General features: G+C 36.3%; 3 protein-coding genes across 16 annotated transcripts in view; 1 reads left to right on the forward strand and 2 right to left on the reverse strand.

The window, feature by feature from the left end:
- Positions 1 to 6,770, reverse strand: part of LOC128676864 (AMP deaminase 2) — a 44,975-nt gene extending 38,205 nt beyond the window's left edge. For 4 of the 13 annotated variants that reach the window (XR_010370123.1, XR_010370120.1, XR_010370122.1 and 1 more), the window contains exon 1: positions 1,783 to 1,904. Coding sequence is in view for 4 of the 13 variants with exons in the window: in XM_064436497.1 (XP_064292567.1) it covers positions 6,562 to 6,670 (109 nt within the window). In the remaining 9 variants the exon portion in view is untranslated. Of the gene's footprint in view, positions 1 to 1,782; positions 1,906 to 6,204; positions 6,350 to 6,561 lie in introns of those variants that run through there. The other 9 variants (XR_010370124.1, XR_010370121.1, XM_064436499.1 and 6 more) reach the window with 7 other exon arrangements.
- Positions 6,771 to 7,449: 679 nt separating this feature from the next.
- On the reverse strand, positions 7,450 to 8,773 carry ATPsynCF6 (ATP synthase, coupling factor 6). Its single transcript, XM_053757493.1, has 3 exons — positions 8,640 to 8,773; positions 8,335 to 8,480; positions 7,450 to 7,739 (listed from the first exon to the last, which is right to left on the reverse strand). Exons 2-3 carry the CDS (start codon positions 8,478 to 8,480, stop codon positions 7,553 to 7,555), a joined length of 333 nt encoding a protein of 110 aa, XP_053613468.1. The 5' UTR covers positions 8,640 to 8,773; the 3' UTR covers positions 7,450 to 7,552.
- A 227-nt stretch (positions 8,774 to 9,000) lies between these two features.
- On the forward strand, positions 9,001 to 16,589 carry LOC128677013 (uncharacterized). 2 transcript variants are annotated; one of them, XM_053757532.1, is made up of 14 exons: positions 9,001 to 9,188; positions 9,499 to 9,662; positions 9,989 to 10,191; positions 10,806 to 10,993; positions 11,813 to 11,919; positions 11,998 to 12,172; positions 12,795 to 12,890; positions 13,372 to 13,568; positions 14,334 to 14,580; positions 14,995 to 15,054; positions 15,168 to 15,335; positions 15,478 to 15,615; positions 15,970 to 16,089; positions 16,414 to 16,589. In XM_053757532.1, the coding sequence occupies exons 1-14, from the start codon at positions 9,078 to 9,080 to the stop codon at positions 16,501 to 16,503; spliced, it is 2,064 nt and encodes a 687-aa protein (XP_053613507.1). In that variant the 5' UTR covers positions 9,001 to 9,077; the 3' UTR covers positions 16,504 to 16,589. The 2 variants fall into 2 exon arrangements, with proteins under 2 accessions (XP_053613507.1, XP_053613509.1); XM_053757534.1 differs by having other exon boundaries at positions 15,481 to 15,615.
- The last annotated feature ends 253 nt before the right edge of the window (positions 16,590 to 16,842 follow it).

Genomic DNA, 16,842 nt, shown 5'->3' on the forward strand with positions numbered 1-16,842 from the left:
ATAGTTAAATAAAAGTAAAATTTAAAAGTAAATTTTATAGGTTGAGACTGTGGTCCTTGAAACGCCGTGGAAACAGAGGGTCACAAAGCAGAGTTCGTAGATTCTCGTGATGAAAATAGACTTGACATAGTTCCAGCTGATGCAGCTGAGTCACTGTTGACGGAAACTTCGCGATTTGTTACTTTTGTGGGCTAACGAACAGCGACTGCTTTCGTGGGACACGACGTGATTAATATGGGTATAGAAGTTATAGATTGTATTCGCTGTAAACATGAATAAATCATTCCGCTCAAATCATAAACTTGTACAGCTAACGCCACATCACCTGACCAAGATTTCATTACAAATTCATTATATTATTAGCCTAACAAAGAGCAACTTCACTGATATATAATCCTATCCTTAACATGATATAAACAAGACAAAACAAGCGTTATAGTGGAAGATATTATTAGAGAATGTCATTAACACAACACTGAGTGTTAACAGTTTTATCGCTATTGTCAAGGGCTTTTATTTTTAAACAAAATATTGACAATAAACAGGAGCAGATTTGTCTGATGCAGTTGAACGAGACGAGGAGACGATTCCACGTGAAATGGGAATGAAAAGGGGTGATGAAGAAGAAGAAGACAAGATGTTCACAATACAACAAAGTGTAATATAATACTTATTAGTACGTTTTCAAGCGTACAGAGAAACAAATCAAGATTTTGACTGCAGAAAGTCTGTGTAATTGTGTATATAGGTCATATCTACCTATCCATCTATGTTATACATATTTCTAAGACTTGTTTACTATCTCGATCATATTTTATTCTTGCAATCTAGTAAATACCTGTTGTCGTTGAATACATAGTTAGAACTTCTGTTACTTCTGTAAATGGTGCAATAAAGAGTTCATCTATTTACATATCTGTCTGGTCATTGGGATGTAGGTAGTTCTAAAGATCCTAAACCACTTGGACTTGGAAGATCAAAAAGGCACAAATAATTCAATAATCGTGGCAAAATGTTGGCCAAATTATGTTGCTACTAGTCAGGTTAACATCAACATGGAAAAAAGGGAAAAGGAAATTTTATGATCCATCTGAGAGATTACAATAAGTATCTGAGAATTTTACTTATTCCTAGTTACCCTAAACATTTAAAAAATCGTAGTTTCTTTGTTGACTTAATATATTTTGCCTTGGGATAGAAATTGAACAAGTTTTTCTGTTTTGAGACATAAATTAATATCAAAACAATGTGTAACATAAAAAAATAGTTTAGCGTTTTTATTATCAACAGAACGGCCTTGTGATTTCACTCAACCGTATCAGAAAGTATACAATAGCCGCATAGAACTAAGTCCTTGTTATACGGTATGTAAAGTAACTGATGTTTGAAATTATTTTTTCCCTCCGCGTATATTGTAATAGCTAATCAAGGGAAAGCGATATAAACTGAAGATTCCTCTCATAAGCTACAAGCTATAATTATTTCACCAATAAGCCCAAAGTACAGCTAAACGTGTGTGAACTTCGAGTTTCGCAACTCCTGCCTCTGTTTACCCCTGCAATCTGCATAACAATGTGTAACCCGAATAGCAAAGAGATATTTTAATGCAAACATCTTTTGATGATAATGTTTTCGCGTTGCGCAACGCAGTCATTGATAGAGCAGTAGATTAGCACCTCACACCTTGAAAGAAAAATGTGACAACTACAGTCAAAAAATCACGGAACAAATCTAATCAGAACACAAATGACAACACTGAAAACAGCTGCAAACATTACTTACGTTGCAGCTGTTGGTCTAAATATGAATCCAGAAGGGAACTCGCTCCAAGGATAGATTCTAACCTAAAATCACTACACTGCACTGAAGAAAACTGAAATGTTATTGTAACGATGTTAGGAAGAGGACTGAAGCAAGCGAGCGCCGACTGGCACGGTGTCGTGATCTTTTGTGACGTCACTGTTCTATTTTATACTTTGTTGATGCAGTGATTACCTTAAATTTGTGCGTGTTAGCGTGTGCGTCTTGGCGAATCGCTCGTAAATATTGTGAACAAGTTAGCCGGTTAGTATTAACTCGTCGAAGGATGTGTGGAAATATTGACATGTCTAGTTTATGATTTTAGTTCAATGAATTTAGTCGATGAGATTCCGGGTTTTTGTCTTCTTCTTTTTGTTGATCTATGATGAGTATGTTTCTATGTCTCTGTGAATCGGCGAATTAAGTATTTCGCTGCTGACTCATAAGACAGACAGATGTGTGGAAATATACTTTACTACCTACCTGACTTTAAAAGAAATGATATGTACAATATTTTTGTTTTTATATCAGTGATCTGTACTGTCAATTTTATGACTGATTCATTTTGGAAATTATCCCTTCCTCAATCTTGCGAATCAAGACTTGCGACTTGCTAACTTTTTATTGATTTGACCAATTATTTAAAAGAAAAGTAGTTTTAAATAAATAAATATATTAGGATAAATCACACAGATTGAGCTAGCCCCAAAGTAAATTCGAGACTTGTGTAACGGAATACTAACTCAACGATACTATATTTTATAACAAATACATATATAGATAATCATCCAAGACCCGGGTCAATCAGAAAACCCGGGACCTCTCGGTTCAGTGGCAAGAACTTTACCACTGCGCCACCGAGGTCGTCACTAGTTACTAACTGGTTAGGTCGTTACACTTAGGATAGGAATAATATCTATATATAAATATCTTCAGTTTCACTTTAGCGTAAAGTGAAACTGAAAATATTTGTCCTATCCTAATTTGTCCTATCGTTTAGATAAAACTTACCGTGTCGGATATCTATCAATATCCGATAAATAAAGATCGAAATCAAAAATCAAAATCAAATCATTTATTCAGAAATTAGGCCATCACAGGCACTTTTTCACGTCACATTCTTAATTAAATTATATTTACCCAAAGCTACAAACTACTAGCATTAGCATCAATAAGCAAATAAAGATAAATGTATGATGCGCACAAATGTATGGTAAGTAGGTAAGCACTATGAAATACTTCAGAAGGCCTAAGTACCACGAAACATTCAAACACGTAATACGTTACTAACATTCATATTATGCTGTCTCTTCCCATATCGTGTACGCACCGTGTAAAAAAAAAGAGAACCTGTCGACGCAATGCTCTTCAATTTCCTTCTTTCCGTCCTTTGAATTTTATACGTTTCATAGTAGCGTTCCAGGTGGAAGCCACGATATACTTAATCTCATGAATAGCGATTGATTGGTCCGGCCTAGTGATGTGTTACTGATCGACGGAAATAAAATAAAACTTATCTGATTGGCGTTATCGGAGTGCCAATGTCCGTTCAATAAAACTCAGGTGAGTGACATCGAGATGATCGTAAAATGAATTGATAAGCAAACAATGGTTATCAATGGGGCGTGAGAGGTGATAAGACTTGTTATATGACTGTGCTCGTAAAGGCATGATGTAATTGGCGTTTGTGATGTGTGATTTCCTATCTAGTAGGTATACAACCATTCCATATTAGGGGACTAAGGGATATAAAGCCTTGATATCTAAGCTAGCAGATAAGGCAACAACAGCATTCTTGAGGGTTGACGTCATTCAAGCCGATCATAAAAATTGAATCAAATCAAAATATTATTTTGTTACGCGGACTCCGGACGTCACGGCGAGTGCATGCAACACGCGACTACAGAACTTTTCAGACATACTTAAATTTAGGTCTTCTGTTCTATACATAGAACAGAAGAGCTCCATGTCAGCTCTGCTAGAGCCACGATTATTATGTCAAATCAAAATCAAATCATTTATTCAGAAATTAGGCCTTCACAGGCAGACTTTTTCACGTCATATTCTAAATTAAATGATGTTTACCAAAGCTACAAACTACTAGCATTTCGGAACGACCACTGCTGAGAAGAAATGCCGAAAGAAACTCATTCAAACAGTGTTGGTCCCTATTATGCCAGAAGGGCTAACCATTTTTGTCGTTGAAAAAAGCCCTACGTTCACTAAAATCCGTTGGAGATCCATTTATGCAATCACTTTATACAATCTATCTGTATATTAGCTACGCTATCTTAGGAGCTGTGACGCCACGAAGCATAAAAGAAACCTTCAAGTTTTCAGTTGCCTGTGATTTTGCAACCAACCGCCTGACGACAACTCTCTTTGGGAATACTATTGTTGCCTATCAGGCCTATTAGCTGCTATGGCTATCTGCTTAGTCGCCTTGTACAATAACCACGAGACGATACGAGGGCGAAACCACACACAACAAAACTATCGCTATCTTGTCAATTATCTGCTATTTGTGTTTGCGTCGAATTAATTCCTTCCCTCATTCTCAAGTGTTTGTCACATTTAGGTAGGTAGATTTCGAATTATGATGAGTCTTACCGGCTCTGAGCAAAGCCAGGTGCAAATGACGATAAGATAGCGGATCTGCTATTTGAACTATTACCAATGTCGAGATATTGAAGGTGACGCAATAATTAAACAAAGGCTTTCAAGGGATTCAAGAATATGATTACGCCGTATGTAATGCATGGCTAAAGATTTTATTTATTTATTTCATACATTATATCTTACACTATCATTACAGATACTCCCAGTGCAATAGTTATGATCTAAAATTACACATGGTTTCTACCATAGCACAATACATACAATGTAGCTCTTGTGAACTCTGTCAAAGGTCACAACAAAATAAGTCGATTTGTATTGCAACTTCATTTAGAACCCTCAGCGCTCTAGTCAGAGGTGCATGTTTGACCATAGAATAATATGAATAAAAAGAATAATATGCAACGACGCATTACTACTCCAGATTATAGGTACCTATTAAGAAAATTTGCAACGAATAGAGGTGTAATAGAAGCATTGTAGAAACAATAGAAAAAAAAAATGTGTTCCAAAAAAAGTGATGTTCTTTTACAGCATCACGCTCACATCCCTCATCATCTAACCCGCAGGTTAGACAGAGCCAAGAGTCGCAAATCAGAAGGTCTGACTTTATTGCTGTAAGATTCTCAAATCTGTCTCTAAAAGGGAGACCGCATTAGCACGTAGCATTGACGTTTACGTTTCATGGTAGCCCCCCATGTTAGCCCATCGCCTATACCTAAAAAGAATCTCCAATAAATAGCACATTTTCTCTTGATTGACTATAACAATCTTCGGAGAAGCAGCTGGAACATTCTACGTTTTATTTCCGCTCCTAGATCAGCATGGAATATAATAAAATCCAGTGAAAATTAATTTAGGTCGTCGCCGTCAGCTGACGCGTCAAATTTATCGATCTGTCGCACCCGGCCAAGAGCAAAATGCGTCTCTCACACACCAGGAGCACACATCGAGGGTGTTTCGTATTCTGCAAGGTTATATTACGGGGTCACGACACGATGCGAAACAAACACGTAACAATGTTTTCGGCACTGCAGTATGGAATCAGCTGATGAGTTGAATTCATAATTTATAGACTTAGGGAGTTCTTTTACTAAACTTCAATGAAGGTGATTGTATTTAGCTTTATTTTAATTTGAAAAACAAGAGTTTTCTTTGTTTTTTGTCATCGATATGTTTAACTTTAATTATGTACCTGTTTATATTATTAGCTCAGAATACAGATTATTAGCTAGGTATATAAGGTTTAAAAAAATAATTAATAGACATTAATCACTCTCCTACTATTTACACTATGAACCACTTCGATTATAAATGACAATTAAGAAAGTTTAGGAAAATAGCTGTTTTTCTCATAATTAATTGTCCATCTGGGTACTCCATTGAACTATAAATGGTATGTCAATGGTACCTACTATTGCTAACTAAAGATTACCTATTTTTAAAGCACTGGAATATTACATGGACCGCGACAAAATGACGTCATAATGAAAATTGTTCACGGAAAATTCCAAGCAATTGAGGTGGAACACACAGTGCATTGTGTGCTCATTATAAATAGCATAACTTTTACGCATACGGCGATATGACTGGGTACATTTATTACGAATGGATTTTTCAACCAATTCATTTTATTTTTCTAACATTTTTTTCTTTCAAATACATATATATGTATATAGCACTGTACCACCATGATTGCTGTGTACATAATTATTTGGTCAAAAACAAATTAATTCGGAATGTACTTACCTATGCATTTTTTTTTAAATGACTTAGATTGTTACCTACCTACTACTTTATACATAATATGTACCACTCGTCGCTCGTTCCACTTTCGTCTTTAATTTTTCTTTAAAATGTAAAGTAGGTAAGTAAGGTCTCTATATTTATTCTTGAGTGGAAACACCTCAGCACAATTCATCCCTGTACCCATTTACAAACTATGCGTAAGTTACCGCCATTTAATTAATATAATACCCAATGTACCCACACTACCCACCTAGGCATCTAACATTCGAGGTGGCGTATTAAAAACATAACCAATTGGCAGCATTGAGGAAAACAAACAAACAAACAAACAAACAAACAAACAAACAAACAAACAAACAAACAAACAAACAATCGTTGTGCTCTTTTTATACTCACCTATACGTTTGCTAAGAAGCGGGGTGCTCCTTCCCGCATAGTCTTCTTCAACATCAACATCGAAGGAAAACGGGAAACTCTTAGTGGAACCTACAAAACCGGCCGACATTCCAAAATTTTCAATATCACTACGCGTACTATGTTAACGCCTGCTGGACGAAGACTGGAGTGTGTGTGAGCTTTATAATCTATGGTCTGAGAGGCCGCCTCGTCTGACGAGCCGGCATTCGTGCGAAGGAGACGCGAGAACACCTCGCCTGCACGCACACTCCAAACTCGCATTTATATGTTCATTTTCAGCACTTTATCATTGATGCGGAAAAATACGTAGGGGAATCGAAATTACCTGCATTCGCCTGATAATGTTGATGTGAAATATTGCTATTTAGTATCATCAGGCGCTATAATCGTAACTGAAATTTTAAGATGAATCGATATTGTTATCTTTTTTTAATATATGCGTTGGATTTAAAACATATCAGCCAATAATACCTTTTAACATAAGAATGTGTACAATATCTTATAATAGAAGGTGAGGGCATAATTAAAGAATATCACTTATTTTGCTCTAAGATAGCAGTGTTAAAATACTACTAGGTATTTAAGATATTAAATGAGATGGCATTTTCTTTCAGTAAAATACCATTTTGGGTATTTTATAATAAATAAAAGTTTTTATATTAACATGATGAGGAATTCCATTTCTTTATCATCATTTGTAGTGTGTGACAAAACTATGAGACACAAGACTTGCATTTTTATTTTCTTGTGGAAATGTTAATAATTAAGCACTTATGGCTATTATATACTTATATACTTATTAAATATACAAAAGAAAAATTTTTTTATAAAGATTTATGTAGTTTGGGTTAAAGAAGAAAACACAAGTAGAGTCTAATACAACAGTTTATTCATGCTCACGATTTTATACAAGATCTGATTAGCATTAGACATTTAACTGTATAAATTAACTATGGAATAACTAAACCGTTCACTTTTTCTTGCTGTCCTTGGAGACTGGTTCATCAATAGGGTCGAGTTTGGGCTCATCGAATTTCAAGCTGGGGAACGATGTCATGTCTACTCCGGAACCACCTCCATATTGCTTCTCCAGCTTATCCAGCTCTGTCTTCAGTTCCTTCTGAATTGAGGGGCTGGGATCCACAAGCTTGCCGCCACTAAAATTGTGATTATAAATATTACTCATTTGATGCTGCATATTTGTTTTTAAATGTGGTATACATTGTTGATGCAAATGACATGGTAAGTTAGTAGAACTAAAGAATAAAAAATAAAAACTAGTTACTTAGTTATTACATTCTAATTATAAACTGCCTAATTAAAATTAATTAAATAAAAGAGTCCACAGAAACTAGTATGACCATATGGAGTAGGAACATTGGAATATTGAAAAATTATAAGTACGGTGAATTTAATGTGAATGATGGATAAAGATATTGTGTAAAAACATTAAAAAGAAAAATAAAACTTACAAATTACATCAGTAATCATTATGTTTTTCACAATGCAAGGTTACAATTACTGGCACAGATCTTGGATGCTCAAGCGAGAGATTTTCTGTATAATGAATTATGTATTTTTATATAAATAATCGGTAAACTGTAAATTATGAATGGTTCATGTACCTACCAGAAATTAACCACAAAACTTGATTTATTTGTTTTTGTTATGCATTTAGGGACCAAGTTTTTGTTGAAATATCATGCTAGTGAAATCAACAGAAAGAACAGTGTGCAATGTAAAAATACATACGAGCTCTTCTGTTTGTATTCCTTGATTTTGTCCAAGAAAAGTTTCTGAATTGGGTCGCTAGCCTGCTGTGCTGCAGCCAAGTTTCGTGTGCACACCACAGAGGTGCGGGCTGCCCTCAAACCAGCCACTAACGGAGAAGTCAGCATCTGAAATCAAGGAGTTAACCTCAACAAGTTACATAATGACACAAAACAACTTACCAACAAATAATGAAAATTACTTCGACAGTAATTATTTCGTCTCATTATTTTACTGTTTCAACAGGCCTAATTTAGAATTTAACAAATATTTTTGCAAATAAATACCTTTTTGCACTTTTTGTACGACCAGTCAAATTTTGACAGCAGAAAAAGATAAAACAGTGTTGCCTGCCTGTAGCAAGCAAGCAATGTATATAATATTTATTTTTAATTGAACAAAATTATCTTTCTGCTTGAACGATAATTACTTTTCTGTTCCTATTAATAGTTCGTTAATTTAAAGAATATTTCAAATCATAAAACTAAACATTTTTTATAAATTAAAATAATAATAAGAAATTGTACCTATTTTATGAAAAGGCTGTACCAAATGCGATTTCTTGAACATTATTTCATTACGATATTTTTTTTCCCACTTCGCTTTCCGTTCCCGCCATTTTATGAATTTTCAACTGTCGAATGCGAAGCAAAAACGCACGCGTTTTTTTACCTGTATTGCTACTGCAATTTGCATAAATAAAACTACGAAATTCGGTCATCATAATGGATGTGAGCGAAATTACTAAAGTTGCCAGCAGAAAGAGACTGAATATAGACGCTGAAAAACTTCGTGAAAAAGTTTCTCGTGAGACTGCGAAAATCATAAAATTAAAGGTAGGTATGCTCTCATTTAAACACAGATAATAAACAAAATTACAAGCTAGGTATATTAAAAATAATTCACCAAAAATTGTTTATTTTCAAATTGGCTATTTGCTACTAGCAAGGGCATCAAACTCGGTAGGCCTTGCGTTCCATGATACTTAGCTAATCCATCGTTCATAATGACCAGGAAATGATTTAGCTGTTAACGTCCCAAAATGTCCACATAATGTACATGCTGTCCATTTTGAAATTTTACTTAGGTACCTAAGGATATTATTTAATACTTGCTTAGTATTGCTTTTTATTATGTTATTCTAAGGTTGCGCAAGACACCGCATATTGGGACTTGAAAGAAAAGTTACAGCAGGTCGAAGGTAACCATGAACGCTTGCAGCAAAACATGGTGGAAGTGCAAATGCAGCACGAAGCTATCTCAGGCCAATACCAAGATGAAATCAGACTCCGTCCTGATACCCTAAACAAGTTAGTCTTTTTAAATTTAAGTATATATTTTTCATTATTATACATTAATGCGAGATTGATTAAAAATAAACGTGGATTTATGCCATGTTGATTTACCCCTTAATTAATTTAACTTTTAAGTATTATATTGTGAGCGTATCCATATCCATTTCAAAAAACGGGCTGGGGCGGGCAATATCTTTGACTGATACAAACAAGTTATTTTTAATTATTCCTGAGCATTAAAAATTTGTACATGTGACAACAAACAGTATTTACTCTCATTAAGGCGATTTTGTAACTAATTAATTTTCGATCAAATATACAATTTGTATAAACGTCAACAGACTTAGCAGCACCCGTGACATCTGTGATGTTCTAGAGGAATACAGTGAGCGTCTGAAGGACACGCTGTCGCGCTGTAAGAGTGACCAGGCAAGCCTCTGCGACGCGTACCAAAAGTCGGGTCGGTTCGTGCGCGATATTAAGATAGACTGCGAATCGAAACAGGCGAAGCACCAACAACATTTAACCTATTTACAAGAAAAAGGTTTGTAAGAGATCAATTTTCTTGAATTACTTGAGGTATTCGTAATTCACATGCAACCACAAGCGATGGACTCCATATGGAAATTTAGTATAGAGTTGGGTAATTCCAAGGACGGATCCGGTTATGGTGCCATTTAAATCCAGGAAAGAAAAAATCGAACAACATGGTGCGTCAAAACAAAAAAAAACCTCGTGCGGACGATGCCTAATTTTTTATTAAGTATTTAAACAAATATTTATTTAATTCATCATTGTATTGAGGTGATGTTTGCTGTGTATTACGTAGTAAATATATCTATACTTGGATAGCTGGAGTAGCATAGGCTACTTTTCGGGCAACAGATAGTAAAACCACATGGTGACTACCTCGGTGGCGCAGTGGTGAAGTTCTTGCCACTGAACCGAGAGGTCCCGGGTTCGATCCCCGGTCGGGTCATGATGGAAAATGATCTTTTTCTGATTGGCCCGGGTCTTATATGTTTATCTATATATGTATTTGTTATTAAATATAGTATCGTTGAGTTAGTATCCCATAACACAAGTCTCGAACATACTTTGGGGCTATTTCAATCTGTGTGATTTGTCAATATATTTATTTATATCATTAAATTACAGCCACTGAATCAACTAAACATTATGATATGATGATACACCACTTGACTAAGTCAAAGGAAAAGGCCGATTCTGATCTCGATGCCGCTAAAAAAACCTTGGACGCAATGCTGGTGGAGAAAGAAGACCTGTGTAATACCATCATGCAGATGCGATACGAGATTGGCCAACTCAAGCAAGATAACGCAGTGGTAAGCTCTAGCTACTGTAAATTGGGGGTCTAGTTCATAATATCGTCAATCAGTACATCGACTGTCGATATGGTGACCTGTCGCTGCGGCGTACCTTTGATATGCGACCATCGACATGCCGCGCTTTCGGTACCTATCGATGGTGCGTTGTCGATGTACTGATTGGCGATACTGATTGGTTATGAACTAGACCAGTAAATTGGTGTAAACTGCATGAAGTACAAGAACTCACTCATTCTTGTTCATGAGTTGCGACTGACAGACAGCCGCGTAATATTCTTTTTTTTAGTAGATAATGATTTAATACATTGAAGTGGTAGTGATCATGCATGAGTCATGAGTCGAAACGTCGTCCTGTCCACGGGAGTATCTAGAGATATTTAATGTGTTTTGCCATGTCTCTGGAAGTTTGTAAATAGCCTTTTTGGTCAAACTATCACACAGGCCTTATTTCTTTTAAATTAAATTTTCCGAGTTATTCTCGGACTATTTAGGGGTGAGAAACAAACCGGAAACCCTTCCTACGCGCGCCATCTTGTGGTCAAAATGTACCGTGTAGGGAGTGGATAAACCTAACAGTGGGTCAGGTTTATCTTTTCGCAACTGTACTACCTATTGTAGTTTTCTTTAGATTACAGCCTGCTTTCGGTATTAGAAAGGTACATTATCCAAGATTGCTATAGGTTATACTTTATCTCAAAATTCCTACGGGAGCGAAGCGCCGGGCAACATCTAGTCTTATACTATAGTAAGTGTGTAAAAGGATTATGGAACTAAATCCAACTTATATTTTGACTAACAATTTATTTTATTGAATAGAAAGATGAACGAATGGGAAACATTGATAAAGAGAATCGACGTTTGTTGGATGAGAAAAATGAAGCTTTGTGCAAGTTGAAGAATCAGATCGAACAAAAAGAAAACGAGTAAGTAGCTTGTAATATAATTATTTAAATAATTTCATGCCAATTCAAAGTTATGTATATCTTGACAAAATATTGTAGGCTTCGACAATGCTCACAACTTATAAGTGATCTTCGCACCACGGTGACCAACCAAGAACAGTTCGCTACGTCGCTGCGCGACGAAAACGACAAGTTGCACGGCGAAGTTGTCACTTTGCAGGGATCGGTCGAAAGTGCTGAAGATACACAAAGAGAACTATTGGCTACTATTACGGTAACTTTCATTACGTGGCCAGTTGTAGGAACTTCACGTTGCTTTGCATTTTGCGTAGCGGTCTGTCGTAGCATGATGAACTCTTATGCGAAAGTGCATTGCAAAGTAAATAGACCCAATGAGTGTGTCTAAAATCGTGATATTGTTTCACAAATTAGTTCAGAAGGCCTATCACGAAACATACAAATACGTAGATAGCACGTTATTGAATTACTGAAGTCCGCTACGGTGTAAAAACGTATAAAAAAAATAAGTAGGTTGTGCCTTTGTACTTAGTTTCCTTACGTCTTATATTTACACTGTTATGTATTTAAATAAATTAAAATGTTATGTGTTTCATATTTTGGTACATGCTATATATTTCAGCTATGTATTTGAACACTCCTATATCTGCATTATTAGATAGCCTTGTGGGCGTATCTAGACTTACATTCCAGGAGAGGCCTAAAGCCGCTAGATCAGACTCAACTATCCTGCCTGGGGTGGGCTCGATGCATGCTTAGCTAACTGATTTTTTAAAATAATTCATTGGTAAAAAGTGGTTGCGAGTTTATCAAACCCAATTTCTTACATTTATTGGGTACGGCCGTAACAGTCTTTAATTTCGATCTTTCCGTTTTAGAAATTGAACAAAGAGAATGAAGAGTTTGTGCAGAATATATCAAATTTGTCGAATTGCAATCAAGAATTGATAAAGAAGAATTCTGAAATCGAATCGGTAATGACATTTTTATATAGAGTAAAAAAAATGGTTGCCTGTAAAGTCGGTTTTACGGGCGAAGATTTTACGTGACAACGTCTTTTTACGCGCGCGGCAGACCGATCATAGTTGAGTGGGAGAGAGACGCAAGGCATTCGGCGGGCCTCTCTCTCGTTCGGTGACTCATCGTAACGTTACCGGGCGTTACACTTTTTCATAAGTGACTCCCAGCCGCAACCTAATTTAAGACGTTGTCACGTCAAAAAATCAAAAGTTTTTTCATCGTAGATTCTTAAATCAACCTTTAAATTTCGATCGCTCTACATTTAACGTCCCCGGGAAGTTATGCAGTGGTCCAAGTTTAGGGCAGGAACCAAATGGCTCAGTTTCTATTATTTTGTAACTTAAATTTGGCATAAATAATGCCGCCGATGACAGGTATTTTCTGAGTCAATCTATCTATACATAGACAGTGGTAAAGATGTGATGGTATTTACAGCGAGCAACTGAAGACAAGGATCAGTTAAAGAGTGAGATTACTGATCTGAGAAAAGAAAAGCATCAATTAAATTTCGACCTCGTGAATTCGAAACTTCAATGCTCAAACCAGGCGACCGAGATCAAAGAATTGCTAAGTAGTTGCCATAATCTGAAGGCTGAGGTTAATAACATAACGACCACTTTCGAGGATTACAAGTGAGTCGTATTGAAACGTTGTTTGTTAATAGTACCGCCTAATTTTTTAGTTCTTATCCATCCTATCCGTGTTTATTACATGACTTAATTTTGTAGTACAATAATGTTAAGCCCTTCTGGCATGATAGGCACTGTTCAAATGAGTTTCTTTCGGCATTTCTTCTCAGCATAGTGGTCGTTCCGAAATGCCAGTAGTTTGTAGCTTGTGAGAAATAGCTATAAATATAAAAATTGACGAGAAAAAGTGCCTGTGAAGGTCTAATTTCTGAATAAATGATTTGAATTTACTATAAAATTACTGTTGATGATGACGAATCTAGAACATAACTAGTAGCTAATCTGGTTACATTATATCATCGTAAAGCTTGACTGATTACTTATAATGTACTCCTCAGTCGAATAGTAGAGGTCGATCCGTTTCCTAAATTGAAACCATGACAGCGATCATGTCAGCGATCTTGATGATATGATAATATTCATCAAACTTTTTTTTTTCATAAAAATAATTTAACTTTTTAAGAACTAATCTATATCTATACTATTATTATAAAGAGGTACGCGTTTGTGAGTTTGTATGTTTGAGGCGGGTAATCTCCGAAACTACCGAACCGATTTCAAAAATTCTTTCACTATTAGAAAGGTACATTATCCATGATTGCTATAGGCTATATTTTATCTCAAATCATCGATTCCTACGGGAGCGAAGCCCCGGGCAACACCTAATATTTTATAAATTCAATCAAGTTTATTTTACTTTTCCAATAGGCGTCACAACGAGAAAGTTGTTCTCGATATGAAAATTCAAATAGAACAAAAGGAAAAGGAGGTAACCACGAAAGCGCACACCATCGCGCAACTCATGTGCGAAGTCGGCACGGCCGGGGAAACAGCCGCGAGGCTCGAGGCTGCCTTGCAGAAGATTAGAGAAGAGTCCGAATTGGAACGACAAGCTGCTACTGAGAAAGAAGGAGTTCATAAAAGACAGCTCGAGACAATCCAAGGTCAAATTGCTGTAAGTGTCTATCTAATATTACTTGAGTACTGACCAATTGACCGAAAACTAAGAATGCCGACGATCGTACGAAGTGCAGATGAAAAAGTAGGAAAGCGACCCAGAGCTTTCATAATCAACGGCTGAAGAAGCAACCACGAAAATGCTCAGATGGTCTCATCTGAGCATTTGAGATATTACTTCTTTATAAAAATAGTTGTATCGATTTTTTTCTTGATTGATAGTATTGGTAATGTGGCTAACGCTAGGCTACGGTGATCATTTACCATCGGCCATATATTAAAAATATATAATAGTTGACTAGTAATGCAAACCTTGGGAGAGGCCTATGTCCAGCAGTGGACTGCTATAGGCTGATGATGATGATGATGACGATGATGATGAATGCAATTTATCTTAATTTTATGTCCTCAGGAAAAAGAAAATGAATTAACTAAACAGATGAACATCATTCTGGACATGAGAAGCGAGAAGGTACGTTAATACGTAACGTGAGAAAAATAATATCTGATAAAACGCAATGGCTAAAAATCTTCCGGCCTTCGAGCCATTCAAATATTATTTATTTAACAACTTTAACTTTATAGGACCGTCTTCAAGAGAAGATCCAAAACATGCAGAGCAAGATAGATAACATCCAAAAAGAGCTGTCTGGGCCTCAACCTCGCGTGGCAATGGGTGACGCCCCCGAACTCGATGACAACGCTGTGGCCTTCGCTCCTACCCCCCGAGCCCATGCCAAAACTAATATTAAGGTAAGTTTCTGCTCCAGTTGAAGCTGGATGGCAGTCGTAATGTCATGTCAGATGCCTTTAGACTAGATAAATTCTGTGAGATGACATCACTTATGTATTTGAAAATAACCCTTATTTAATCTTCGACCATTTGATAATATAGCAGCCCCTACCCGCAATGAACTCTCCGGTGCTGAAGGTGCAGAAGAAGCACAAGAACGCCGACAACGGCAAGCTGGACAGCATCCTGTTCAGCATGTTTAGCGACACCAGTATGGATGAGGACAGCAATATGATTGACGTTAGTATCTTCTTGTCCCTTACCGAATCCCATTTTAAATGAAGTCTACAATTATGTCACTATAAGTTCCATACTAATTTTAAAATGAGTCAGTATAGCACCTCACTCACATACACATCTCTAGTGGAAAAGCACTTACAAGAGTCGTGGCCGTGGCGCTACTGTCTGCTGCAAACAATAATGTGGCCTATTTGTTATTGATAGTTCCTCATATTGCCATGGGCCTTCTTTCGTGGTATGGTCTCTAATTAACAACAAAAACATAGCAACATTGGCAACATAAATAAATAAGACTGTTACAAAAACCCTTTAAAATTTGGTTATTGAATGAAAAAGTATTTGGATTGGTTGCAGCGTCACGAAGTGGATCGGCGCTTCGAGGCGCTGGCGCGCGGGGAGCCCCTGCCCCCCGCCTCCATCAGCTCGCTCAGGCGACGCAAGCTGCCCGCCGGACTCAGGGTCAACGACGATGAAGTGAGAACACAATTGTTTATTCAACAGTCAAACCGCGGCCCAAAGATTTTTTCGTCATACTAAATTTCTCGTAAAGCCTTCATCTTAGTTTGGTACCAGACGACGGAAAATGGGAACAGTTTTAATTTTCTTAATCTTACCAAAAATACTTAGTACATTTTTGTTTGTATTTAGTGTTTTATAAATTGCCCTCCCCAGGTATCTCCCCTAGGTACGTCCAAGTATTACTTCATGAAACGAGTTGAGTGAGATGCGCACACACACACACACATTTGGCAGGATGAAATGATTTATACTTATCTAAAATTTATAATTTATTTCCAGGACTTGTCTTTGTCGCAAATAAAGAAGAATATAAAAGGCAATGAACCCAGGAAATTTTTCAAAAATATGCGCCCCGGTAGTAAGAAGTAGCCGTAATGATCAACTTTTGGATATCTATGTCATAAGCACAACCAATTTAAATTTATTCCTTGTTAATGATTGTTATAAGAAGTATCTTTGCGTTAATTTTGATTAAATAAACTATTAATTTTATCTTAAGTATTCATTTTAATACATATAAAATGTAATTATTGTAATATTGTAAAGCGGTGAGTAGTCCTCTCTATTAGGTGCTAACTACTTCAAACCATTTTTGCTAGTGAGTATATTATGGTAGGTACAGTACTTTAGATAGATAGATAGATAAAACCCTTTATTGCACCATTCACAAAGGAGTACAGTTACAACAACTTTAAGTACTTTTGAAGC

The sequence above is a fragment of the Plodia interpunctella genome, chromosome 17 (genome assembly GCF_027563975.2).
Source record: "Plodia interpunctella isolate USDA-ARS_2022_Savannah chromosome 17, ilPloInte3.2, whole genome shotgun sequence".
Classification (NCBI taxonomy): Eukaryota; Metazoa; Arthropoda; class Insecta; order Lepidoptera; family Pyralidae; genus Plodia; species Plodia interpunctella.

Excerpts from the sequence above, each read along its gene's own strand:
- LOC128677013 (XM_053757532.1), top strand. The coding sequence starts at position 9,078 with ATGGATGTGAGCGAAATTACTAAAGTTGCCAGCAGAAAGAGACTGAAT. Across the intron at positions 15,336-15,477 it reads ATGCCAAAACTAATATTAAG|CAGCCCCTACCCGCAATGAA; the intron begins GTAAGTTTCTGC and ends TTGATAATATAG. Across the intron at positions 16,090-16,413 it reads TCAGGGTCAACGACGATGAA|GACTTGTCTTTGTCGCAAAT; the intron begins GTGAGAACACAA and ends ATTTATTTCCAG.
- ATPsynCF6 (XM_053757493.1), bottom strand. The coding sequence starts at position 8,480 with ATGCTGACTTCTCCGTTAGTGGCTGGTTTGAGGGCAGCCCGCACCTCT. Across the intron at positions 7,740-8,334 it reads GAATACAAACAGAAGAGCTC|TGGCGGCAAGCTTGTGGATC; the intron begins GTATGTATTTTT and ends TCACAATTTTAG.